The sequence below is a fragment of the Eumetopias jubatus genome, unplaced genomic scaffold (assembly GCF_037043125.1).
Source record: "Eumetopias jubatus isolate StellerSeaLion01/CBP00866 unplaced genomic scaffold, mEumJub1_p1.0 scaffold_12, whole genome shotgun sequence".
Classification (NCBI taxonomy): Eukaryota; Metazoa; Chordata; class Mammalia; order Carnivora; family Otariidae; genus Eumetopias; species Eumetopias jubatus.
Window position 1 is genome coordinate 105241371 of NW_028274818.1, and position 26854 is coordinate 105268224.

Below are 26854 nucleotides of genomic sequence, written 5' to 3' on the forward strand. Positions count from 1 at the left end.
TGCTCTCGGCTCCGTAGGGCTGGGCCTTCTTTGTCCCTCAGCTGGCCGGGAGTACCTGCTCCTCGGCAGCACCCGCTGCACCCATCCGGCCCTGTCTGCGCATTTGGCCCTTCTTACCCTGCATCAGTGCCTGGGTCCATCAGCTCCCTCCACTCATACTCCTCTGCCCTGCTAGACCTTGAGCCCTTCGAAAATCTCCCTCGTGCCCTCCAAGCAGAGCTGGCGGGACAGGCTCTCAGGGTATTTCCTGACCAATGGTTGCGTTTCTCCAGAGGGCAAACTCCCCGTGGAGATGGATTTGGAAGAAGGCATCACCTCTCTTGGAAGATGACAGGGACGCCTCGTTGCCAGCCTGGGCTGTAAGGACCTGGGATGGCATGGTGGCAGGTCCAGGTAAACGCACAACTACGTAACCCTTTTCATTCCGTGAAAGCCTCCCACAATGTGTTTTTTCCCCCATTGATTCATCCTATCTGGCTTAAATAAGATTAGAGCCTAATTAAAAACTAAGAGCAAAGGATTTTTATTTTATTTTACTCTTTTACTCATTGGAACAGGACCTTGCTCCACCGTGTTTAATTAGTGGTTTTACTTTCTAGTAAAGAACGGGGGTTTCCGGGCTTTGTCTCCTCGTCTGTGACAACTGGTGTCCCGCCTGAAAGAATCTTAAAGGCTGTTGGTCTGGAGCTTCCCAGGGGGCAGTGCCAATACCAAGAGGGCAGATGAGATAGATTGGGCATTGCATAGAAACCTTTGATATTCACCGTTACATAGTTACTTTAAAAATAACTTTTAAAAATAAGAAATGGAAGGAATCATTTTTTTAAATAATAATTTTTAAAAATGGATAATGCTTGCTTAGGATGAGATTAAAGCAGATAAGGATACAAAGTTTCCTTTTAAAATAAAAATTTCAAAATAAAAAAGTGAGTTGACACAAGGAAAGAAGGTCCATCATAGAACAGGTGGGGAAACGAGCGGTGATGGCTGAACTCTGAGAAATGCTCATCTGGACTCCTCTGCCATCTCAGGCCCTCGAGGGGGTTGGCCTGTGTGGGTGCCTTTGGAGATGCAGGACTTACTCTCCCTCCTTTGAACACGTGGCCAGGATTGTGTTAGAAAGCACTTTCCCACGGGGAGGGGAAAGAAGCTTCTGCACAAGCCATGGGGGCCGCAGGGCCAGAGAGAGGACCCCCCCCCCCCCGCACATGGCCCCTGAGACATCACCATCCTCCATCCTCCCGGGTCCTGAATGTGGCAGCCCTGCATCCAGCCTCCTCGTGCTGTCCCCCCCTGAACGGTGGCCTGGGGCGGGGACACCATCACCCACTATGATTCCACCTGCATCAGGAGGATGGTTCACGGCCTCCTGCATTGGTTAAGGGCAGGCTGGTTGCTTGGGGGTCCTGCAGCCCCAACACCTGGCTGACTCACTGCCTTCTGTGCTGTCTTGGAAGAACCTGAGAACTGGGAGGTCAGACCCCATGATTTCCTGAGGTCACTCCAGCTCTAAAGCTGAGGACTTCACTAAAGAAGTTGAAGATGCCTCAACATGCCCAGGGAGAGGTGCTGATACCCAAGCCCACTTTTTGTAGCGTGTGTCAGGGGGAGGCTCTCCATCCTAACAGGTTGTTACTTTGAGGGAGGAGGTGAGGCGGGAAGACACACTGTGATTGTTCCTCAGGGAGGAATCCACCCCTGTCTGGAAGGAGGCTAGATTCCTCCTTCGACTCATTTTTGGACCTTGCCTGCAGCATCCTGTGGCCTCCCACCCAGGCCCAAGGCCCCCCCGTCCTCCCACAGCAGCAGGCTGGCCTGGCCCCCGAGCCCTACCTTATTGTAGAGCTTCCACCAGCCCCAGAAACGCAGCTCCAGGAATTTGCGTGTGTTCCGCTGGATGACTTTCAGGCCGATTCTGCAAAAAGGAAGCCGGTGTCTCATGGATTAAAGCTTAGGTGTCGGGGCTCGGCCTCCCTGATGGAACAGTTCCTCCCAGACAGCACAAGGCCGAGACAGACCACTCATTTCTTCTTACGCCTCCCTTCCCTCTGATCCCTCGCGGGAAACCCCCCATTACTCTCCGCATCCTATCCATCTGCAGTCTCTGGAGTCCGCCTCCTTGTCCCTGGTACCTTGACCGGGCTGTGACTTACTGAGGACCTCCTGTTTGCCAAGGCCCCGGGTTGGGTTGGGCCGCTGTCCTACCCTCAGCCCCTAACTGGGGTCCCTGCCTTCAGTCAGGGTTGAAGAGGGCCTGGTGGATATCAGGAGCTCATTACTGCTGTTACCTGCTCATTACTGTTATTATTACTAATGCCATGACTAACACTACAACAAAGAGCCAGAGTCAACCAGAGGACAGCCAGGGGAGCCTGAGCTATTTTCTGAGGCTGGTTTTAGAGAGACCGCTGGGAAACATGATTCCAGGGGCAAGGACTTGGAGTGAGGGCTTCTGGGTTCTAGGCTTGACTCTTTCCGCATGAACCGGGGCCAGGCCCTTCACCCTTCTGGCCTCAGTTTCCATGGGGCGCCGGCCCTACCACATCCCTGTCACAGTATCGTCACACGGATAATAAGGGGCAGTGACTGGTAGGCTGTAGGAGAAGGATTTATATTAGGTGGTCCCTGTTAGGGGTTGAATTGTGTCCCTTCCCAAAAGAAACACTGAAGTCCTGACCCCTAGTACCTGTGAGTGTGACCTTGCTCGGAAATAGGGTCTTCGCAGTTGTCAGTACTTACGTTAAGAGGTCATACTAGAGAAAGGGGGCCCCTAACCCAAGATGCCTGGTGTCCATATAAAAAGAAGGAAGCCGGCGTGGAGACACAGACACAGAGGGAAGGCCTTGCAAAAAAAGAGGCAGAGATCGGAATGATGTGGCCACGAGCCAAGAAACGCCTGGGGCCACCGGACCTGGAAGAAGCAAGAAGGGATCCTCCTCTAGAGCTTCGGGGGGAGTGTGGCCTGCAACAACTTGATTTCAGAGGGCCGACCTCCAGAACCGGGAGAAAATACATTTCCACTGTTTTAAGGTAGCCAGGCTGTGGTGCTTTGTTACGGCAGCCCTAGAAAACTAATACAGACCCCCAACAGGGTTCTTGGGGCCGGCAAAGACACTGGCATCATCTCACTGCCCGGTGTCGCTAATGGAGCTGAGGGCTGCGTGTGTGGCGGGGTCCCTGGTCATCCCGTGTGGGTGAGCGTGGCCTCCGTGGTCCTGCCCCGTTGGTGCTTGTGAGCGTGCTACCTTCGTTCCAGCATCTTCTTGAACTCAATCCTCATAAGGAAACCCCGGAGGCGACTCTGTAACATTGTCATGATCTTGGCCAGCCGCTCGTCCCGCATGTCCTCAAGCTTAGCCAGGATGCCGGCTCGGAAGAATACCTAGGGGAAAGACACACTCACCTAAAAATAGCCCAGCTATCACCGGTGACAGCCACTTGGCGGGGAGTTTTAAATTCAAGCACCAGAGGTTTGGAAAGGTCCTTGAAAGTTAAGAGAGCCAGTCTGGGGCTGGCGGTTTGAGGCCCCTTGGGAACAGCTGGCCCCAGCCTGGACACCACCAGTAGCAGGACCACTGCCGGCCCCAGCGTTGGTTTCCCCCTGCCCTTGGCTCCTCCTGTGGGCCTTGCACTTCCTAGCCGGGTCACCCTGGCCATGTCTCCTCACATCTCAGGGCCTCAATTCCTCATCTGTGAAATGGGGATGTTGATCCCTCCCTGAGGGTTGCTATAAGAATTAGACAGAGATATTTGGTGGAAAAGTCTTGTATAAACTGCGAAGCTGTAAGTGAAAGGTAATAGATATTCATGATCTTCGCTGCTATGGTGACTGCCCAGCAGCCAGGGTGGCAAGGGGCCTGCCTTCTTTTACCACCATGCAAAACAGCCTTTGCACCGTCCCGGTCCCCCAGGGATCTGGGAGTGGGAAGAGGGGCTAGTGAGGGCGGGGGTGGGGTCGACTTTGTAGAAAGGATACAGGGTTTTACCAATGCTGCACAATTTCGGGCACCCAGCTCTGATGTGTGAGTGGGAACATCCCCAGGAAAACAGGGCCAGCTTTGCAATGTGTTCGAAAGAGCAGGAAAGACCCAACCTCAGGGAAATGCAAATTAAGGTGGCAATCCCTCCTCCCTCCACCTGTAACTTTTAAGACTTCCGAAAAGGCAAGTGTTGGCAAGGTTGTGGATCAAGGTGAGTTGGTACAACAGTTTTGGAAAGTGGTTTGGCATTCCCTTGTCAAGTTAAATGTTTGCACACCCTGAAACAGGCAGCTAGCCTCCTCAGCATTAACATATTGATCTCCGCCCTGGCTGCACGTTGTTTCTGCCTAGAGGACCTTGGAAAGATGCTGACACCTGGACATAGGTGATTTCAAACAATTTCTGGGGCGGGGCTCTGGCATTGGTATTTTTATCTCTCTCCAAAAGGATTCTAACGTACAGCCAAGGCCGAGAATTTTGTTCTAGAGAAACCCCTATGTAGGACCATGCACAAAGATATTCAAAGTAGCATTGTTAATAACTGCAGGGGGGAAAAAATCCATTTCCAGGGCACCTGGGTGGCTCAGTTGGTTAAGCGTCTGCCTTCGCTCAGGTCACGATCCCAGAGTCCTGGGATCAAGTCCCGCATCGGGCTCCCTGCTCAGCGGGGAGTCTGCTTCTCTGCCCCTCCCCTGACTGGTGCTTTCTCTCTCTCTCAAATAAATAAAAAAAATCTTAAAAAAAAAAAAACTCTGAAAAAAATCAATTTCCAAGGAGAGAAGAAAAGGTAATTGTGGCGTGGCTCTCTGAGGCAGCCTCGTATGACAATGATGAGGAATGAATGTCATGTTCCAAACAACAAAGATGAATCTTGGACGTACAATGAAGTGTTAGAAGCATGTTACAGAAGGGTATATCAAGTATGAACCTTCCATGAAGCTCAAAACCAGGCAAAACCCGGGGCCAGATGCAGTGTGATAAAACTGTTTTTTAAAAGGCAGGAGGACGGTTAATATTCAGGACAAAGGTTACTCCTGGGGGTGGGGCGGAAAGAGAGGAAAGAGATGCAAAGATGAAGTTCTGGATTTTTAAGTGGGCTCGTGGGTGGTTGTTTTATTGTTAGTATGTTTCATAATGTAACATCTTTTTATAGGCCTCACGTAGGACATGATAGAAACTTCTAGAAGGATAGAAGGAGCCAGGAGAACTGTACCTGGCGTCGGCCTGCCTTGGATGTGCTATGTGACCTTAGCCAAGCCACTCTCCTTGGGGAGGCCTTGATCTCTCCTCCCGTTCAGTGGGAGTGCAGGACCCTGAGTCCTCCCAGCCCCGAGGGTCTGTGATTCCACATGTCGGGGCAGGGAGCAGAGCCCCCAGCTAACCTTTCACGTGGGTGCTACGGATACCAACCGGAGAAGAATGGAAAAGAATGCTCCTTCGCCTTACCTTCCGCCCCCACAAAAACCCAAAGAGCTAGCCATCATGGGGTTGAGACATTGGGCTTGATTTCATGAAATGTTTCTTGATGTTTCACAATGGCTGCTCATTGAGGTGTGTCCTTTTAGGAGCAGTGAGGTGAGCACGGGGCTGGGCCTGGGGCCCACACGCGCCCATGATGGGGATAAGGGACGCAGTTGACAGGCAGAATCATCCTGTTCTCTGTTCTGCCTCTGCCACCAGAGCCTGCCCGGTCCTCGGGGAGCGAAGCGGTCCCCAGAATCCCCAGGCCTTTATCTGGACCCGAGGTTCCCAATGCAACCCTTGCACAACCGCCAACTGCAGTCCGTTTGCCCAGCCAGTGGCTGTGTCACATGCTGGCAACGGCAGCCCCAGCTCCCCTTCCCGCGAGCGGCGTCATGGGGCCCGAGGCCTGCTCCCTCCCGCCTAGTTCTGTGGAACTGGGCACATCAGCTCCGTGCCCCTGTCCCCACTTCCTCGAGTTTCCCATCCTTCAAAGGTGGGGGTGGGGGAAGCAGCTGGTATTCAGTGATTCTGACAAAACCTGAAGTGTCCCTCTAAGTCAGTTTAGCTGTACACAGCACCTCTTAATTGTGAAGGAGGCCAAAGCCAATAGTTCTGGCAGATTCTACAGCAGCGTGAACAATTCTGCCAGCACTTACTACCAGAAGCAAGCTCCGAGGAGCTGGGGACTCTGTTCTGTTCACTGGCGTATCCCTAGAGCCTTGAACCGCACCTGGCATGGGAGGTGCTCTTTGAGCATTTGCTAAGCGGCCAGATGTGTGGGACACACACACAGCCTGGAGCATCCACGCGCTCCAGCCTGTGGGCTATACAGAGGCAGGCTTTGAGCCTGATGCTCCTGAATGCAAAGCTGGGACCCCTCCTGGATCACCCTGGTTGTCATGCTGGGGTGCAGTCTGCCTGGGCAGCTGTAGATGGACACCTCGCACCATTAGCCTGGCTGGCCCTGCTGATCCCAACAGGACTCTGCAGGGCCAGGAAGTGGGACAGACACAGGGCAGCCCAGGCCTTGTGAGTTAGGATCGGGCAGCCTCTCTGAGTCAGCACCGACTCACCTGCCAGCTCAGGCCTGGAGCTTTCGGTGTGGGTGGGCTGGGATTATGGTGCTTCACTCTCAGACCTCACCCCCCACCACACACAGCTTCATGCCCCAGTCAAACCCAGGACCTTGATTCTGACTGGGGCTCATACAGGTCTAGGAAATAATCTATCATTTATTAAGTACCTGTCTGAGCTGGGTTCTCACCCACAATATTGCTAATCACCTCCCAAATCCCATGAGATCAGCTGTATCAGCTCTCCTTTCTCAGAGGAGGAAACTGAGGCTCTCAGCAGCTGTGGGGGGGGGGGGAGGCTTCCCCAAGGCAGGCAGCTGGTCAGTGGCCGAGCTGGAATTCACCTCCTGAAGCCCACCTTCTGGGGACAAGGCTGGGTGGCATAGGGAGGGAGTGCCACCGGAAGACCCTACCTTGGTGTGCCCGATTTTGTACTCATTCACATCCAGGTCGATGGACCCGAGCAGCAGCTCTGAGGCCTTCTTGTTGTCTACAAATCCCTGAGGAATGACGTTGGGGTTGAGCACTTGGTACCTGGTGGGAGAGAGACAATGACAGTCATCATCGTGCCCAAGCTGGTAGCTCAGGAAGCACATCCTCACAGCGGATCTTTGCGATGGCCTCGGAGTCAAGGGTTAGACCTGCTTTACGGATGGCCACGGTAGGCCGTGGAGTGGTACTGACAGGAGGCCTTGGGGAGCGAACGTTGGTGTGGGTCAGGAGTTCAGGAGGAGGCAGGTGCTCCTAGAAATGAAGACACCAAAATCTTTCCTTCCTGATCTTTCCTTCCAGGCATAGGAGAGGCGCTGTTTTTCCTGACCTGCCAGCAGGTCCTTCCCTGTTTAGAGCCTTCAGAGGGCTTGGACAAGATGGCCTCTAGTGACTTGTCCTGCTCCGTCCATCTGTGGTCATTTGTTCTAGCAGGGAGGGGGTAGAAGGAAAACAATGCCTAAGGTGGAGGTCTTAGTTTGGGTTCCCCCAGAAGCAGACCTTGAGACAAGGATCCAAGTGCAAATAGTTTATTTGTGGGGGGGGGGGGGCTGCAGAGTTGGGAAGGGGGTCAGGGAAGTCAATAAGAGGCATGTTATCAGACCAGTTATCACAATGGGCAGCTGGGGCTTAATGCTACTGGGGGACACTGGGAACAGTGGTGTGCCGGAACCTGCAAGAGCCAGCTGTGTGCATCTCTTCCCAACCCACATTCAGTCATTCAGTGACGTCACATTGATGGCTCGAAATCAGCCATGGGAGTGTTTATCCCATGGAAATCCAAAGACACTACAAATCAGGGCTTTTAAATTTTTATTATTTTAAAAAATTTAACCTGGAGAGCCTATTGTTAGATCCTTATCTGGAAGCCAGTATAGAACGTGCCTCCTAGTTAGCCCACCAAGAAGGGTGAGGAAGTTGGAAGTATTTACATGCCAATCGTCCTCAGTCACTGGTTGAGGGCTTCTCCTGGGGAGGCATTACTTCCTGAGACTTTCAGCTGCCAAGTAGCAAAGCAGGCTCCAGAGCCAGAGAAGGCCCTCAGGCAAAGAAATGCAGGTTCTGGCAGTTGAAAGTCAGGCCAAAGCATACTAAAGTAATGGCAGTGCGGTGGTATCTGCTGTGAGGTGTAGCGTCTGCGACAACAGGACCATATTTCTCAATTAGTCCCTGGAAACTGAGAACTGTAGACTCACGGTATCAGGGAGACACCACTCACCTCTGCTTGAACTCTGGGTACTGCATCCTGTTTGGGAAGCCCTTCCTGCAAATACGGATGCCTTCCAGGACTCCATTACAAGCCAGCTGGTGCATGATCAGGTGGGCGTCCACCACGCCTGCCAAAGGGGTGGGCACAGAATGCTGTCAGGCCTCTCTGGTGGGGCAGGCTACTCCTTGCCACTGCAGAAAGCTAACTGAGCATCTGTGTCGTCAACCCCAGTCTCCCGCCATCACTGCCAGGGGGCCCCACAGTTCAGCCAAGACCCAAAGGCCCCCCTGAATGTGACTTCCAGCTGGTGCCCACCCAGCCAGAACATGATTTTTGCTTTACAAAGCAGCTAGAACATGACTTTTGGATGATCCATTTTTTTTTTTTAAAGATTTTATTTATTTGAGAGAGAGAAAGAGTGTGCGAGTGAGGGAAGGAGCAGAGGGGGAGAAAGAGAGACAAGCAGACTCTGTGCTGAATACAGAGCCCGATGCAGGGCTCAATCCCAGGACCCTAAGATCATGACCTGAGCCAAAACCAAGAGTCGGATGCTCTACCAACCGAGCAACCCAGGCAACCCTGGATGATCCATTTTGGGGGGGATCCTTTGGTGCCCTGCTTTGCCCCAGTCATCCCTGGCAATTAAAAGTCGACTTAATTCATACCTGGCTCACAGTTTGCGCTCAACAAATGTTAGCTATTTTTATTAATTGTTATTGTTTTGGTGTGTCAAAATTGTCCAAGTTTGAAAAAATTGGTGAGAGGAGAAGGAGGCAAAAAAAGAGAGACAGTACTTCATATTTCAAAAGTAATTAAACTTCTGTAAAGCGGGGGGGGGGGGGGACTTCATTTGAGCAGACACTAACTTCACAGAGCCCCATGACATACCTGATTGCTTGAACTCGTTGGGGACAATACAGCGGACAAAATGGGGAGCGGTGCTGTGGAGGGTGGTCATCAGCTTATTCAACTGCTCCTGGGATGGAGGAAAACAAAACAGAAGGACTGAGTAGAGCTCAGTATTGGTGTTGCAGGACACCCATGCTCAGCAGAGGGGTTTATTTAGAGCTCAATTAATTAAATTAAAATTTAAAATCAAATTGAGTTCTTCTGCCACAGCAGCCTCTTCCCCAGTACCCACCCGCCACCTAGGGCTACGGACTATCATAATGGATAGCATCTTGGGCCGTGGCTGTCCTCTCCGAGGGACTTGCCCAAGGTGACATAGTTTTCAGTAAGCAGGGCCCTTCCTGACTCAGGGCTGGCTCATCATAGAGTCTCAGTCCTGGGAGGAATCGTATGCCTGTGAGGACAAACCCCTGCCTGTTGTTACCCTCCCCACTGGATGGTCCCTCCTCCTCTGCTTGGGTACCTCTAATGAGGCAGCCCGCTCTGCCTTAGGGCAGCTAGATCCTTGGGAAATACTGAAATCTTTCTTCGTGCAACATCTCCCTATTGGCTGCCCTTCTGCACTTTGGAATGTGTCCCCAGTCATGCCCCAAATCTGTAGAAGTTGTGATCAGCCCAGAAGATCTGCCAGCCAACTCTGGGGCTCAAGATCTTAGGCACTGATATGTCCATTGATACCACTCTCTGGATTTCAGTCTGAAATAACATGGTTGGACTGCACCATCTCTAAGGGTCTTTTCTGCCCTCAGGTCCTGTGGTTCTGTGACCCCCCTCAGAAGGAAGCAAACTCCTCGAATGAAAGTGGCAGCCATAGGCATAGAAATGAAATCATCCTGTCCTGGGCTGGGAGGTGGCAGGCAGACCACCACACCATTAGAAGGGAGGGTTTGATGGAGGGGAGGGTTCACTGGATGTAAAGTGGCCTGTGGGGCAGCCCCACACTCACCCTGTAGAAGTTGGAGACTGTCATGAAGGAAGACCCTCTCTTCTGCTTCTTGCTTCCAGCTGAGGAAGAAAGACAAGCATGTTTCATGTCAGAACACAGCATGGGGACAGTCAGCCCTATTAAGTGTTCTCTGTCAAGGAAATGCATTCTCTGGTTTAAAAAGGCTTTTCTTGGGGGGCGCCTGGTTGGCATCTGACTCTTGGTTTCGGCTCAGGTCATGATCTCAGGGTCCTGGGATCGAGCTCTGTGTTGGGCTCCATGCTCAACGGGGAGTCTGCTTGAGATTCTCTCTTTCCCTCTGCCCCTCCCTGCACTCTCTCTCTCTCTCTCTCTCAAAAAAAAAGGGGGGGGCGTTTCTTGGGACAAACTAAGGTGGGGCCCTCACACCAGGAAAGGGAGATCTACCAGGAAATGCATGAATCGGATGACTGTGGCCTAATTGTCAAAAGGGGTGTTATGCTCTCAGAAGAGTGTGTATCCTTTTGCGATTTAGGGCTACACAAGGGGACACACTATTTCGACTGGGAAGGAAGAGGAGCCCACAGACCATCTGGAGGAATTGCATGTTGATGGTGAAAACATCTCTGAATTCGAGGAAATTTGTAGTTCTTGCCCCTCTGAGTGGTGGCCACATTGGACAGCTCCCACCCTGGAGTGTGTCCCAGGGCTGGGCTTGGCCTTTGCCTCAGACAGAGGAGAACAGGGAGCAGAAAATAAGAACACAGCATTTGGGCCTCAACTCTTCCAAAGCAGTATCGCTCCACCTACAGGTGATACGGGCCCAGCGATCAATTCAGTTGATGGAATTTCCCAGAATGCATCTGCATCTCTCCACTGCACCATCATCCATGGCCTACCTCAAGCAAGTTGTCATTCATTCATCCATTTAGCAAGAGTCGAATAAGAGAGTTTTGTTTCCTTATTTCCATTTTGGTCGCGAAAGGGCATCAGCCCATGGAGACTGTACACAACAAGGGGTTAGCTGTACCTGGAGCTTCCTCTTCTTTGAAGAGAATGGCCAGGAGTCCCAGGGATGATTTCTGGAACAAGCCCACCACTGTTTCATTCAGGGGATCTTTGTTCTTCTCCAGCCATCCAGTGATGTTGTAACCCACCTGGAGGGGGGCAAGTGCCAGTGGTTACCTTCAGGTCCAGACTCTGCCTTCCAGGTCCCACAGCCAGAACTTCTATCTACAGCTCAGCTTGCTCTGGGCTCCCAGGACCAACCTTCAACCCCATCTCTGGCGGCTTCCATTCTTGACCTTTTCTGGAGTCCTGGGATGTCCCTGAACCACAGTATGAGGTGGAGTCCCTGTTATCTGCTTCCTTGGGCATTTGCAGTTTCCCTGTTTAGGCCACCCTGTCTCCGAGCTTTTCCAACAAACCATGACTCTCTAGCTACTTTCTGTCAGGCTGTGACCTCCTCTTGCATGTCTTGCTTTGCTGGCTACTCTGAGCCTGCCTGACCTCTGGCTCTTTTTCTACCCAGGTGGATTGATCTTCTTCCAGGCTCAGCCCTTGCTGTGAGTGACTGGCCTTGACCAGCAAAATCCCGAGCTACATGAAGAGCTCCCTACACAGGTGTCTGGTCTCTCCTTGCTCAAGGGCGCATATCCCCTGGCCATTGCCTGGTTGAAGGGGGGGCTCCATCCATCTAGACCTGGGGGCTCCCAGTCCTCATTAATTTCTGCTTCCCATTTTGCCACATGACCCGAGCTGGAGAGGCAAAGAGGAAGCGCTTTTCAGATTCTCCCACTGAGCATGAGGAACTGAGAGAAGCAGGTAAGAAGCCAAAACCTTTGGGCTTTCCTTCTCCTATATAGCATATAGACATTCCTCACCCCCGGCCCTTACTTTAGAGCCTTCTTAGCGGTGCAGAGGCCCCATTGGACTTTGAACATTCCATTGCTACAAATACGGAGTTTTTCTCATTTCATCGAGGGGGGTGAGGTAGAGGACCTCAGTCAGGCTCCCAACCCGCCGTTTGCTCTAGGCATTGGCACGGTTCATTTTCCAAGTGATTGGCATTGTTATGGTTGATGAGATCATCAACTCCTGGCCCCAGTGCCCAATCCAACAGCAGCTTTCCTGACAGCTCTGTTCTAAGGCTGCTGTTTGCCTGCAGTTAAACCCACAGAGGCTCGACGAACGCCGGTGGTGACAGCATTTACGGCAATACTGCAATCCCAAGGAAACGAAACTCATTCTTAAAAGCTGGCTGAACAAACCTTGTCTCCCCTATCCATTATTCATATAGAACCCGAGTCCTGGCGGCACTTAACTCCCTCTTCCCCAAGGACTAAGTTTGTCATGAGTGGAAAAAGCCACTCCAGAGATGTCATTTTTTTGGTTTGGTGGCCACGAGCTGCCAGAGCAAGAAGTTAATCAATTGGGGCATAATTGGTGGGCTCGTGGCATTTCTTTTCTCTTTTTGCAAGTGTTGGAAATTCTGTCCAAGATCTCAGTTCAGCCGTCAAACCAAGGGCTGTAGACAATGGTGTGGCCCTGGTGGGTCTGAGGGCGTCAACGGCGGTCTGCTCCCTGGATTGCTTTGGAAATCTCAGAGGGAGAAGTGATGAGGAAGTATGAGTCAGAGGTCATTTCACTGAGCCGATCACCCTGCTATATGGCGGCCGTGCTAGTTAGAAGCAGGAAGCATCAGGAAGGGCAGGGCAGGAAGGACCTACAGTAGCCAGAGCCGAATGCAGCAGGCAGGTGGCCACAGGGGGCACCGAGGGGGTACTCACGGTGCCTGCATAGTGGACGAGCTCGAAGTGGGCCTCGGGCCCCTTGCCTTTGCCCCCCTTGGGCTTGAGGAAGTTGCTGGACTTGCCCAGGTGGTTGTCGTACAAGGCTGCCTTGAAGGTGGCGTCGGTGGCCTTGGGGAAGACGCACTGTTCCTCCAAGATGGAGAAGATACCCATGGGCTAGAAGGGAAGAGCGGTGGATGGCGTTACAGGAGGCCACAGGACCCCAAGGGGGCCACTCAGGTGTTGGCCTGGGGGCAGTGGGAGGGGTGCCCCAGACACCCAGGTGGCTGGCCAGGAAGCAGAACTGTGGGCAAGGAGCCCTGGTAATGGTGCAGTAGCTCCACAGTCTGGTCTTCAAATGCCCAGGCCATTCAGACTTACAAGAGGCTAGAATTCATTGATTCTAACAGACGGAAAGATGGAGGTCAGAAGGGGCTACATAGCTCCCCAAATGCTAATCCCTCCCAAACAGTGGTGCCAGGCAGTCTTGGCCCTCAGGAAAATGGTAAAGCCAGTGACCCCTGTTCTCTTTGCATTTAACTCTCTTATCCGCTCTTGCCCTCAAGGACATTCCTGGCTACCAGGGGCCACAGATGGTTCTAGATCTCTTCTCACAGAACGAGGGAGCTCACAAACGCTGTCCCCCGCACCCCAAACTATGGAGGGTTTGGATTTCTAAGGAAGATTTCTGGAAGAGGGCAATGCTTAACCCCAAAGTTCAAACGTGAGGACATTTCAGGTTCTGTGACAGCTGGACAGGGAGGTGTTTGTAGGTGTTAGGGGACAGGTGGATTGTACACACAGCCTGTTTTTGGAGACTTTTTTCCTGGGAGGTTAAGGCTGGTCTCACATCAGAAACCCCTGGCCGCCTTGCTGATAGCTTCTTTATGATGGCCCCTAGGCTGAGCCTCAGAGACAACATATTGTTATTTCTTTCCTTTATTTTTTAAGTTTTTACTTCACGGTAATTTTAGACTTGCAAAAGAGTGCGAAGCATTCCTACGTGTCTTTCATCGGACTTCTCGAAATGTTAACTCAACTTTGGTAAAAATAATGAAAACCAGGAAATTAACATTGTTACAATACTATGAGCAGACTGTTCAGATTCTGTCATCTGTCCTGTTAATGTCATTTTTCTATCCCTTTTCTGCATTTGATCAAACCATATATATTCTTGAAGTAGGCCCTTTGCTAAAACGTTCCCTACGGTGTGTTTACAGGGGTGGCCAGTAGACTGCCTGGGTTAGAACCTGACTCTGCCATTCACAGGATGTGTGACCTTGGACAAGTTACTTCCCTTCTCTGTGCTTCAATGTTCCCATCTGTGAAATGGGTGTACTACATCACCCCCCCCCCCCCACACACACACACACATGCACATATGGTAGCTTAGGATGAGCCAGTGACTCTAGGCGTCCAATAGCCCAACTAACAGTGGTCATGGCAACACTGTCATACCCATTTTGCAGAGAGGAAGCTAGAGGCCAGACCAACCAAGGTCATTAGCAATGTTGCTAGTGCCACCTCCCCGCAGGCCCCAGTGAAATCCCCATCTGAGGCACAGCCCGGACAGAGCCCTGGCCTCTCTCTCTCAGCCCCACCTTTGAGCAGCAGGTTACCTTTTCCAGGAGGTCAATGCAGGCCTGTAGGTCAAGGCCAAAGTCAATGAAGACCCATTCGATGCCCTCCCTCTTGTACTCCTCCTGCTCCAGCACGAACATGTGGTGGTTGAAGAACTGTTGCAGCTTCTCGTTGGTGAAGTTGATGCACAGCTGCTCGAAGCTGTTGAACTGGAGTGGGAGGGCAGAGAGCGGGGCGTCAGCCAGGACCCAGACAGAGCCTCCCTGGGACCAGGACTGAGGGTTGAGGCACAAGCCGAGCTCAAATTTACTGAGGGCCAGCTCTTGTCAGGTGCTGCCCCAGAGGCCTGAATGCTGACCACCGGGCAGTCCTCCATCAGCCCTGCAAGAAGCCCTTCTCGGTTACCCTCCCCTGCAAAGGCCCAGAGCAGCTTAGCACCTGCAGAGCAGGGTTGTGGGGGAGCGGGGCCCAAACCTCAGATCCCACCTTGTGTGGTTAATGACATCATTGTGGAAAGAATCATTTTCTTTCCAGGATAGAAATCATTTGAGAGGCTTTATGCTTCTGACCCCCTGTGTGCCTTGGGACAGTTCTCTCTGTGTGCAGTTTTTTTTTTATCCTCATCTGTAGGATGAAAGGGTTTGAGGAGTTTACAAGCCTTAAAAAAAAAAAAAATCAGAGAGTGCCTTCTCTTAATGAAATCTCATGCTCCAGCTGCATGAAAAATAGGTTAAAGCAGAGGTGCCATTGTAATCACAGAGCCCGCCCCTGTGTCAGACCCTGAGTGAGCTGCACCTGCTCAAAACCTTACAAGGCAAGAATGAGTAGTGTCCCCATTAACAGGTGGAGAAAGAGAGGCACACAGCTTGGAAGTGGCCAAGCCGGGATTCGAACCCTGTTTGTTTATTGCACACACTCTGTTTTTGGCGCAGAGCATCCTCCTTTCCCCTAGGCCCTCCACTGCTGGCCATCAGTGGCTTCCCAGGATGCCAGGGAGCACAGTTTGGAAACTCTAAGCCTCCTTCTGCCTATGAAATTAAATGATTCTACTGTAGACAGCAGTCAAATTAACCTTTGAGAGCCTGAAAGAAATTGGGCTAAGCTGTTGTGTGTGTGCGTGTGTGCGTGTGTGTGTGTTTTAAAGTAGGCTCCATGTCCAGCATGGAGCCCTTGGGGCCTGAACTCACAACTCTGAGATCAAGACCCGAGCCAAGATCAAGACTCAGACGCTCAACCAACTGAGCCACCCAGGTGCCTCCGGGCCAAGCTGTTTTTTTTTTTTTTTTTTTTTTTTAATCTATCTGGGGCCAGTGGAAATCTTAAAATAATAGGATGGTGGAGTGAAATGAACTTTATAGATCATCTCTTCCAGCCTGTTCATTTTAGAGTTGAGAAAACTGAGGCTCTGAGAGGGGTAGCTACTTTCCTAAGGCCATACAGCTAGTTGAGGGCCAACTTGAGTCCAGAACCAGATCTACTGACTCCTAGTCATGCTGCCTCCAATTACAAAGGTAAAATATTCCTGACCCACAACACCAGTCTGTGAGGAGCCTTGAGTCTCTCTTGTGTAGGAAAGAAGTGGGAGGCTAACAGTGTTGTGCTGGTAATTCAGCTTACTCTCTCTCTCAAAAACGAAAGAAAGAAGGAAAGAAACGAAGGAAGGAAGAAAGAAAGAAGGAGCCTGATTTGACGTGTTTGTTGGCCGATTTCCATGGTGTAAATCAATCAACATGATGTCATGTATCAACATGATATCAACTGAATCACAAAATTCCTGAAAACTCAACAATCGGCCCTCACGAGCCAGTACAGGCCGGCTCTAGCACGCCACCCATTCTATCCAGTATGTTCACCCCTTTCTTTATGATTTGGTGCCATACAAAGGAAGATGGAACTTTCTGGATGCCAAAAGTCAGAGACCCAAGAGCAAACAACTGAGATTGGCCTGCCCCAGGTCCAAGAGGAGAAACAAGAGAACCATGGCGAAAAGTAGCTTTTAAAAGGAAAATGGTCACCCCAAAGCAGAAACAGAATGCCAGGGCAGGCACACCTCAAAGATCTCGAAGCCAGCGATGTCCAACACCCCGATGAAGAATTGCCTCTGCATCTTGGTGTCCAAGGTCTTGTTGATCCTGACCACCAGCCACTTGAACATCTTGTCATAGATGGCCTTTCCCAGAGCCCCAATGGAGTTGTTGCACTGTTCCATGTTCTGGCCCTTTTGCACAAACTCATTGCCTACTTTGACCCGGGGCCTGGTGATGCCCTTCTGGAGCTCCCCGGAATTGAGACCCATGAGATGGGCGACTTTGTCAGCCACTGAGTAGGGACAGAAAAAGCAGGTGAATGAGAGAAACATGACGCCTTACCCCAGAGAAACCCAGCACCATCTACTGTGGTTAGGGAAGGGAGGGAGGAGAAGGTGGCAGAGACGCCGTGTTGCCCATGAGAAAAGTGACGTCTGAGATGGTTTCCACACTCGCTCAAGGTCAAGTGGCAAAGCAGAGCATAGAAACCAAAATCGTGGCTCTGTCACATCTCCCTGAGATTATCAGTGTCTGGATGTCCAAGGAACATTCTTGGTTTACAGCATGTCTCCGAAATGTCCATGAAGCCTCAGAGAGCCGTGAGCCCCTGCCACTGGCTGCCGCCTCCATGAACAGCCCCAGCCAAACACCTACCCTCTGTGGTGTCCACTTCAGCTTGCTCCTCTCTGGGCTTCTGCTTGAACTTCATGTTCCCAAAATGCATGATGCCCCCTGTCAGCTTATAAACACCGACCTTCTCCTCTGGGCTGAAGCCCAGCACGTCAAAGGCAACCTGCAGGGAAGAGAAAGGCAAGACACTCCTGGCTTCTCATTCCACAGAATAGAGCCGTGGCCCTGCAGTTGTGGGGGTGGCACCTGTGGGCCACGGTGGCCACGGTGGTACAGGCGTGGGCTCTGGGGATCAGACACACCCTGGCCCGGAGTCAGGTCAGTTTCCCTCCAAGGGGCTCAGACCAGACGCTCTGCAATGTAGTCATTGTATTTATTTACCCTCCCTGGTCTCTGTTTAGTCATCTGCAAAAGGGGGATCATAGGTGGTCATAAGAATAAACCAGAATGATGTGTCAATGTTTAGTCCAATGCTTGACACATAGCACTTGATACATAATAACAAATGGGAAGTCGCATTATCCTCACCATCATCATTACTGCTAAGGCTTCATGCTAGGAACCAGGAGAGGGAAAGGCAAAGGGGGCGCATCAGGAATCAATTCTATTGTCAGACCCTAACAGAAGTTACAGGTGCTCAATGTCGTAGGAGGAGAGACGGGGTGCAGCGGGAACTGAGGAGACAGGAGGGTCCCTTCTGGCCAGGCGGGAGTACATGGCCCCTTCAGTTCCATGGAATCCTGGTTCGGTTCCACTTGCTGTGACAGGCTGGAGAGAAGTTCCAGCTGCAGCATCAGAGATCTCCAGGGGAGGGTCTGGGCTGTTGCCCGGCCACTCGGGGTGGCCCCCACCCCAATTCTGGTGGCAGTGATGCAGGGCCCCCACAGTCTCTGTCTTGGCTCTCCCTGCCATGTGCCAGCCACACCGCTCCACTCACATCTGTGATCTGCAGCTCCTCCCCGTCGTCCATGTTCTCCACCACCGTGACGCCCTGGCTCACCCAGTGGTACTCCTTAGGGTTGGGGACCAGCAGCAAAGTCTCTGCCAGGAGCAGGAAAGCAGGTTGGCAGCTGAGTGACATGTGGTTTCCTTCTCTTTCCATTTTAAGCTGGATCCCTAAATGCCTCCCCTGTGCCCGGCATATGGTGGGCATCGTGGGGTTACAGAGCTGGATAAGACAGGGTCTGTCTGGGATCACCCAGAGTCATGGAGGGACTTGAATGGGACACACAATGAGCTTTAGGGCGGCAAGAGGGTCTCAGCAACTTGGTTGTGTCCTTCAGTACTTGGCCCAGTACCTGGAGCCTACTGGGCCCCCTGCGGATACTTTTGGAATAAGTTAATTCATATCGTTCTCCTTCCTCTGTCCTATAAAGAACAGTTTATACTCTAAGTCAGGAGGTAACATAATGTCTGCAATGGACAGCAACAATCACTTGCACATAATATGCATGGATATGGTTGCTTTTACAAAGGAATATACCCACTTCTATTTTTCTTCATGTGCCTCTCTTGGTCTATCTTTGTTTTTCTACTTTGGGAAGAGACATGGGTGCGAGAAATATGTTCATGTTCCTTCATCTCTACTGTTGAGAAAAACTAGAGCCCAACCGAGAAGGAAGATAAATGTTGGCTGTCACCCTGTTCTAGGGTCAGGGAGGTAATAAGGCCTGGTGGGGAGTGTGGTAGACAAGAGAGCTTGTGCTCCATCCAAGGGGGCCACCACCACTCAGCTGCCTTGATTAGTGCCATGTGGGAGGGCAGGCCCATGGCTACCGGATCTTTTGCTACTCCAGAGAAACCAAGAAGTTGATGGTGTTTTGCTTTGCTTTTTATGTGAAGTCTTCCAGTTTCAAAATGCCATCCATTAATCAAAAAGGACAGTGTGTCTGATGCAAATAAAGCCCAGCTGTGAGTGGGGAATGGTACCTAGTCTCTGGTAGGGTTAGGAGGTGTGTATGTGGAAGATTGAGTCTTCACCTCCCCCACTGACTTTATACCCTGAGCAGGTCTGCCATGAACAGTTGAGCAGGTTGGTGCCTGCACAAGAACATCTAAGTGAGTGAGTGAGTATACTCTGCTCATTAGGCCCAGAGGCAGCATTGGGCCCAGAGGCAGCAGGTCCAAGCCCCATTCTCCAGGTCTGTGTCTCAGCCATGAGTTGCAGGCACTCCAACGCCCCACCTGTGGTATGGGCCAACAGTGGTGTTAAGTCTCACGAGGCCGTCGTGAAGATGGGATGTGAGTAGAACTTTGAGAAAGTTCCTTGTAACCTATGCATGTAACTCAAAGGGATTGCTGCAGAACCACCGGGGGGTGGGGAGAGGTCCCTGGACCCTCTGTCCTCAGGACACTTTTTGTTACTGAAACAAGAGGCAAAGCAAGTTAAGGGGCAGGCAGACAGACATAAAGATCTTTACCAATGAGTTCAGGCTTCTTGTTAGAGAGAATCTGGTAGAAAATGTGGTAGCCCCTCTCAGCGGCTTGCTGTGAGATAACACGAGATTTCTCTAAGAGATCTGGAAAGGAAGATGCAAACATGTCCATAAATACAGTCCCATTCTGTCTGGAGTACGGCGTGCCATGGCCAATGGACTCCCCTCTCCATACAGCTCCACGCCATAGCCAGTCTGGGGGCCGTACCCTTTGCCCCGGACACAGCTTCTGGGAGCCTGACTGCCCACGGAGGGGAGCCCTGGAGCAGGGCCAGCCCCCCGGGCATGAGACAACACTGGACTCCACACACTGTGTAGCTGGTCCCGCCCCAGAAGAACCCTCCCAAGCGGGCCAAACTCACAGCTCTCGATGTCAGCTCCAGCCAGCTTGCCTGTCGTTCCGAAGTGGATTCGGATGAACTTGCCCTGAGCAGGGAGGAGAGGGTCGTGAGGGAGGATGCAGGTAGTTCTAGAGCAACACAGTCCCTCATTGGCAGCCCCCATGAATTCCAAGGGCGCTCGTTGTTTGGACCGTAACGGGGCCAGATGTCACTGTACGTGGAGCCGCGGACTACCCATGCAGAGGGGTAGAGAAGATGGACAGGGCTTAGAGCAAAATTTAGGTTCTGTGGGGTAGCTCCATTTGTGGACATTTGTGGGGAGAGGAGCACTGGCAGGAGGGGCTGGGACCACTGGGAAGTCTGCTCAGAGGCAGGCAGGGTGGGAATTTGGCCAGAGGGTGTAGGGGGCACACTCCTGAGTCTCTCTACTGAGACACTGCATCCCTCTCCCTGACCTTTGCTAGAAGCACTGGTAAATTCTCCCAGAAATAGGTGTCTCTGTGTCTCCATCTCTGCTGCTCCTGGCCCCTCTGCCCCTCACCTCTGTTTCTCACCTGCCTTCCCCTCCTCCTCGCCCAGCTCTGTTTACCTAGGCTCCCCGCCAGCCCACTGGCTCAGACAATGAGGGACCTGAGCAGAAGACTGGGAATCAGGAGGGAAGCCCGGGCATTTGTCCTCCCTGGACAGCCCTCAGGTAGTGGGAAGGTGGAGCTCCCACGAGAGGGCTGAGCTAGCTCCAGAATCCACCAGGGCCCTGGGGAACAGCACGTTTCCCGCATCCCTCCCAACAGGGAGGAGGTGGAGGGGAGGGATGAGGGGAGTTGTCTGCAGCTTCCAGCCGATGTGAATCTCTGGCTCCCCCGTCTGACTTCTCAGCCTCTCCATCACCGTGTTACCAAGTCTCTGCTTTCAAGCTCCTGGATTTAAATACTGACGTGGGCTCTGTTTGATATAGACCCCGACAGATAAGACCTTAAAAATCTCTGGAAAGGAGATGCTGTGACTCACCTCATTCCATTTGCGTGTTTAAATCGGCCCCAATTTCCTTACCTGGAACGTGGTGATGACACCCCCCCCCCACCCCCCGCGGCCCGCTGTCGTTGCTGCTGCTCACACTTACAAAGCGAGAGGAGTTGTTGTTTCTGATGGTCTTGGCATTCCCGAAAGCCTCCAGCACAGGGTTTGCCTGGATGATTTGATCCTCCAGGGACCCCTAATCCAGAGAGAAACACAAGGTTGGGTGCTGCCTGGGGATTCAGGGCTTTCAAAGGACTGTGGCTTTTGAGCCAGGAGCCAGGAGGGGAAGGACCTTGGGAGGCCTGGAAATCAGGGCAGGAAGGAACCCGGGAAGAGGGCCACCACCTGATGACTGTCCCTCTGCGGCCCTGACATGGGAGGGGCACCTGGCAGATGACAGGCCTTGCTTCTTGGCTCTTGTTCCGTGCTTTGCTATTGCTGGAGAGACTCCTGAGTGAGCTGAGAACCCTTTCCTAGGCATCCCTGATCTTCCTCACAAACTCTCCTCTGCTTTGTGGGCTTTTATAGATGCCACTGGCCCAGCTATTGCTCCTTGTGCCCCCGGGCTGCCAGGGTCTGCGGAAGCAGCTGAAGGAGGAGCTGGTGTTCTCCTTTCTCCCCTGCCAAGCACCAGCGATTCTGCCATCTGCCCTTCTGGGGACGGACGTGACCTGGGGCAGTAGAATACATCCTGTAGGAGGACCCCACGTCTGTGGCCCCCTTCTCCTTATGTGGTTTCACTCTTCTCCCCAAGCCTGTCTACTCCTCTGTAAAATGGCCCAAACCCACGGGACAGCTGCGAGGGTCACATGGGCTCTGCTGTGTGTGCCTTCCCGTGTGCGCCCTCCTGTGTGTGCCTTCCCGTGTGTGCCCACCTGTGTGTGCCCTCCCGTGTGTGTCCTCCTGTGTGTGCCCCCCTGTGTGTGCCCTCCCGTGTGTGCCTGAAGACAGACAGGGTGGGCTGGGGTGATAGACTGAATGTGCCCATCAGCCCTACCTTTCCATCTGAGGACTGTTTGCCAGTTCCTCCAACGTTGGCAAAGTACTGGATGACCTTCTTCGTGTTCTCAGTCTTGCCAGCACCAGATTCTCCACTGCAAGTGGAAAACAGGAGCAGACTAGTGAAACACGAAGAGGGGATTGGCCACAGAGAAGCAAAGCAATAAAAGGTGCAGGCTGAGTGTTGCCATGATTTATCCCTCAGCCGGGACAGGGACAGACAGTTGGGGGGTGGGGTTGAGGACACAGAAACCCCCCCCCCCTCAGTTTCACAAGTGCAGCCTCGATGTCCTGCTAAGCCCATTCACAGCCTGCAGATTTCCATACAAAGTCCCACCAATTAATTCTAAGAAGGCTTAATTACATGTGTAAGACACAAACCTAATTATATGTATATAGACAGAGACAGAAGGGACACTTACGTGATTAGCATAGACTGATTTTCACGATCTGCAGGGAAGAAAACAGCAACAGGAAGATGTAATTAGGAAACACTTAGAAACTAGACATTTGACATCACCCTGGCCAATCAGTCTGCATCTCCCTGCATCCCACCCAGCTTGGAGGTGGGCTGCAGCAACCAGCAGAGGCCCAAACACCTGGGTCCTCTGGGGTCCACGGCCACATGCCTGCCGCTGCAGCATGCACCTTTGCAGAAGGGCCCAGAATTTACCATCCCCATCCTATATAGCTACCCAGTCATAAGCAACATAATAAAAATCATTTCATGGGCCACCATGCCATACAGCAGAGATCATACGGGGAATGGTTAAGTGTTGACTTGAATCCTGGGCAAGTTACTTAGCCTGGTATCCCGTGTTTCTGTGAAGCTCAGATGAGATGCGGCGTGAGGTAGGGCTGGTACTTAGCCCTCACTGAGCCCTGGTACCCCGCGTTATCATCACATGCTGCTGCTTCTTAGCACGTAGCAGACAACTTCAGTGGGTGGTATGGAGTCAGGGTTGGGACTGGGTAGCGCGTGGTTCTAAAGCGTTTGGAGTCGATGGCAAAAAGAGTTTTTGTGGCCCACCCCGAGACCCCCAGCAGGCCTCACCGCACTCACTCATGAGCATGTCGTGGTAGGCGTTGTCAGAGATGGAGAAGAGGTGTGGTGGCATCTCCGTACGCTTTTTGCCTTTGTACATGTTGGCCACACGGGCTCCGTAGATGGGCAGCCACTTGTAGGGGTTGACTGTCACACAGAACAAGCCCGAGTAGGTCTGGTGGGAGGTGAGGAAGACAGTTAGCTGGCCTTTCCTCCTGGTGCCCTCTTCCCTCCAAGCCCTAGCCTGCCCTAGAGCGGCCTGGCTGGAGGGCGCTGCCAGCCTGGAGACATACAGTGGCCTCCCCTCCAGGAGGCAAAATCTGTATCTGAGCGTCTAGTCAGCGAGCAAAACAATCCTTCGCTTTCATCTATATATTTGTCTCATTTTCCTTTGGTTTAATTATTTGCATAGATAACACAGTCACCGTATGGGCAAATACTCGGGGGAAAAAGTCCCCCCAGCTGCTCGGTGCCCGCCTCCTCCCCCCACCCCCATGGTTTTTGCTGCATATACATACAAATCCAGGCATGCTTTCTTATCCACCCCCCTTCTTGTTTTTAAAGCAAAAAGATAGCTTTCTATAATACTGTTCTATATCTTGCCTTTTCCGTTTAATCTATCTGGGAGATTTTCCATGAGTTCACAGAGAGACTTCTGGGGTGTTTTAACAGCTGCAAAGCCCTCCCTGTGTGGGCACAATCCCTCCTGGTGAGCAGCTGGGTTTGATCTACTTTTAAGAAGGGGCACCGACTTCTCTTTTCATCACAAGGCAATTTTGTAAGGAAATCGTCCCATTGAAAAGAAAAAAAAGAATCGGAAAAGCCAAGGAGGTAGGAGAAGAAATGATCTGAGGGGGAATAAGGGAGGGCAGAAAATGGCCACGTCTGTGGGTCCCCATCCATAAGTGCCAGACTGTCCTCCTCCTTGCTGGACGTTCACACCCACCTGATACCCCTGCCCCCCACCCCGTGCCTCTTTTCAGTTCAACTTTAAAACCTTCCGCTTTGGCCCAAATGGGAATAAACGCCTCCCCACCCTGCCCCAGCTTCTTCTTAGCATAGCTGCCATATACAAATTGAGTTTTTAAAAGTAATCATATTAAATAGAAAGTGATCCAAAGAAAGAAGGAAAGAGAAAGGAAGATGAGATAGAGCCCACTTAAGGAGTTGAGAGCATGACACACAGTGTATCACCCTGGGACTCCTGCCTCTGAGTCACTCTTTCCCACCAGTCCTATCTGAGGGTGGGGGCGGGGTGGGCAGCGGATGGATGGCTGGATGGTTGGACGGACGGGGCTGACATCTAACAGGGCCACATGAAGTCAGCAGGGGGAAAACGGTGTCTTGATGCGAGAGTTTCCAGGGGTGTGGTGGGGAGGAAGACTTCCAGATGACAACCTCAGCAAGAGGTGTTATCAGCTGCCTGTGGAGGTGGCACCGTCACTGAGACATTGAAGGCTTGGAGTGGAAGTTCTAACGTGTCAGAAACATGGTCCCTGTGCCCTTGTCTGAGCCATACCATGTGATGGTTGCTGGGAAGGTAGAGTGGCAGCTGTACCTTTCCCATCAGGAGAGGGGTTCAGAAGATCTGCAGCCACCCCTCATCCCCACCGCCGGCCCCGGGCACTCACGTAGATCCTCATGTTGGTGTAGCGTTGGCGCAGATTGTTCAGGACGCTGGCCTCATTCAAGAAAGTCATGTCCGCCATGTCATTGGCTTGATAGAATTTCGGGGGGTTCATCTGCTGGACATCATCCTTCTTCACAGTGACAGTCTGGGTGGGGGAGTGTCAAGACACAACAGGAGTTAGGAAATAGTACAGTCAACAGCCATGTCAACCTCTGGCACAAGGTACCACACACTCTCTGATATCTTGGAAGGAGCTGGAGTCAGGTGACCAGTCGGCCCAACTCCTGGTCCAGCCATGTCCCACTGTGCAGCCTGGGCTGAGGAGGGACTCCAAGGCCATCTGAGTCCTGACTGCCTCCCCTCTGAAGTAGGGATGACAGGAGCTTCCTTGGCTGGCTGCTGGGCGAACTATATTAACTTAAGCGGGATCCCATAAAACACCTTATAAGCTATCAAATTTCATCCCTACATTCAGAGCACCTCTGGGCCCTGCTTCTCTTCCTGCCAAGTCCATTCTGATAGCTGAGCAGAACTTGCTCTTCAATCTCAGGGACACTTTGCGGAGATGTGACTCTTGGCTCTCTGCCTTGAGAATTGGTGGTAGTTTCTAAATAGCAGTGAATTTTTCATTGAAAAAAAAAAATGCGGGGGGCGCCTGGGTGGCTCAGTTGGTTGAGAGTCTGACTTTTTTTTTTTAAGATTGTATTTATTTGAGAGAAAGAGAGCACGAGTGGGAGGAGGGGTAGAGGGAGAGGGTGAGGCAGACTCCCCACTGGGTGCCAAGCCTGACACGGGGCTCCCTCCCAGGACCCCGAGATTATGACCTGAGCCGAAGTCAGACGCTTAACCAACTGAACCACCCAGGGGCCCTTGAGGTCCGGCTCTTGATTTCAGCTCTGGTCATGATCTTGGGGTCGTGGGATCAAGTCCCCTGTTGGGTTCTGTGCTCAGCATGGAGTCTACTTGTCTCTCTCCCTCTACACCTCCCCCTGCTCTTTCTCTAACTCTAAAATAAATAAGGGGTTGCCTGAGTGGCTCTGTCAGTATAACAGTAATAATACATATATAATATAATAATAAAATTAAGTAAATAAAATCTTAAAAAAAGACATTTCCCTGCTCCCCCCAAGCCACCTTGAAGAATAAAATTGAAAGCAAGCAAGCAAGCAAGCAAACAAGGCAATAATAATAATAATAATAATAACAATAACAATAATACAATGAGTACTGAGCAGTAAATGTGTCAGGGTGAAAGTAGCACAGGGTTAGGAGTCTGGAGCGCCTGTGCACGGCAGGCAAACCCCATCCGCCCTCGGCGCCCCCCTCCAATTTCTTCATCTGTAAATGAAAACTAGCACCAGCTCTTCAGTTCCAGCATCTGGGACCAAAGCTCAAGACATGTGATCCAGAAAACAAACGTCTTTGAGCTGCCTGCAGCCTGAGATGTGAGGCTTGAACCCATGCTCGGGTTTCTGGGACTTTTAATAATTTATGAGTTCACTAGGCGGATAATTTGAAACCTTGACAGTTCTGGAAAATCTACCCACTAATGGTCACCACACCCCTGGTAAATCAAGCTGGGTTTTATTCAGAGTCCATTTCCCGGAGTTCCCAGATCTCTGGGCCTCGCCCTCAGGCAAACCTTCTCTCTTGGCTCAGGCAGAGGACAGGGCCCTTTGCCTTTTATCTTAGAATTCTGTCAGGTGAGTCAGTCTTTCTGTCCCAAACCGGTGGTGCTCACAGAAGTTACGTGCTGTCCTTAACGTGTGTCCAAACCAGGGCCCTGGGGCTCCGCGATCTCGTACATTACTCCTTATAACACTGCGGTGCTCTGCCCTTCTGAAAAGTAGGTTCTCTGGAGAAGTAAACCTGACTTTCGTGTTCCAACCCCCTGGAACCCAGGGATAGCCTCATCTCCCTGCTGCCACTCCCCTTGAAGTGAAGCAAGGCACAAAGCTCAACTCAGCAGTTGCAGCTTCTGATCCCAGAAGGTCTCTGGCCTCTTGTCTTCCTGACATTGACCGAGGATGGCCTCACACTCCTGCTGCTTGGCCCACCACGGGGAGATGGTGTGGTGACGTGGGGGCACGTGGGCGTTTGAGCCCAATACAGCTAGGTTTGAATATGAGCTCATCATTTACTGTCTTTGTGACCACGGGCAAGTTACCTAGTGCCTCCCTGATCCTTTACAGAATAGGAACTCCTAAAATCCTACTACATAAGATTTTTGAAAGATTAAACAAAACATCCAGCGCCTTACCAGGAGTCTGCCGCAGTGTAGCGGTTTAATGAACCAACCTTACTACCCCCTCTCTCAAGTCACCCTCA

General features: G+C 51.8%; 1 protein-coding gene across 1 annotated transcript in view; it reads right to left on the bottom strand.

The window, feature by feature from the left end:
* Positions 1–26854, bottom strand: part of MYH16 (myosin heavy chain 16) — a 59160-nt gene that overhangs the window by 31415 nt on the left and 891 nt on the right. Inside the window, exons 2-20 of the mRNA XM_028088443.2 lie at positions 24528–24671; positions 22915–23071; positions 22274–22301; positions 21850–21946; positions 20956–21048; positions 19857–19920; positions 19480–19578; positions 17997–18100; positions 17084–17222; positions 16453–16721; positions 14441–14611; positions 12819–12998; positions 11060–11186; positions 10072–10130; positions 9105–9192; positions 8226–8343; positions 6931–7051; positions 3246–3382; positions 1834–1915 (exon numbers count right to left, since the gene is read on the bottom strand). Of these exons, the coding sequence (XP_027944244.1) occupies positions 1834–1915; positions 3246–3382; positions 6931–7051; positions 8226–8343; positions 9105–9192; positions 10072–10130; positions 11060–11186; positions 12819–12998; positions 14441–14611; positions 16453–16721; positions 17084–17222; positions 17997–18100; positions 19480–19578; positions 19857–19920; positions 20956–21048; positions 21850–21946; positions 22274–22301; positions 22915–23071; positions 24528–24671 (2277 nt within the window). The remainder of the gene's footprint in view (positions 1–1833; positions 1916–3245; positions 3383–6930; positions 7052–8225; positions 8344–9104; positions 9193–10071; positions 10131–11059; positions 11187–12818; positions 12999–14440; positions 14612–16452; positions 16722–17083; positions 17223–17996; positions 18101–19479; positions 19579–19856; positions 19921–20955; positions 21049–21849; positions 21947–22273; positions 22302–22914; positions 23072–24527; positions 24672–26854) is intronic.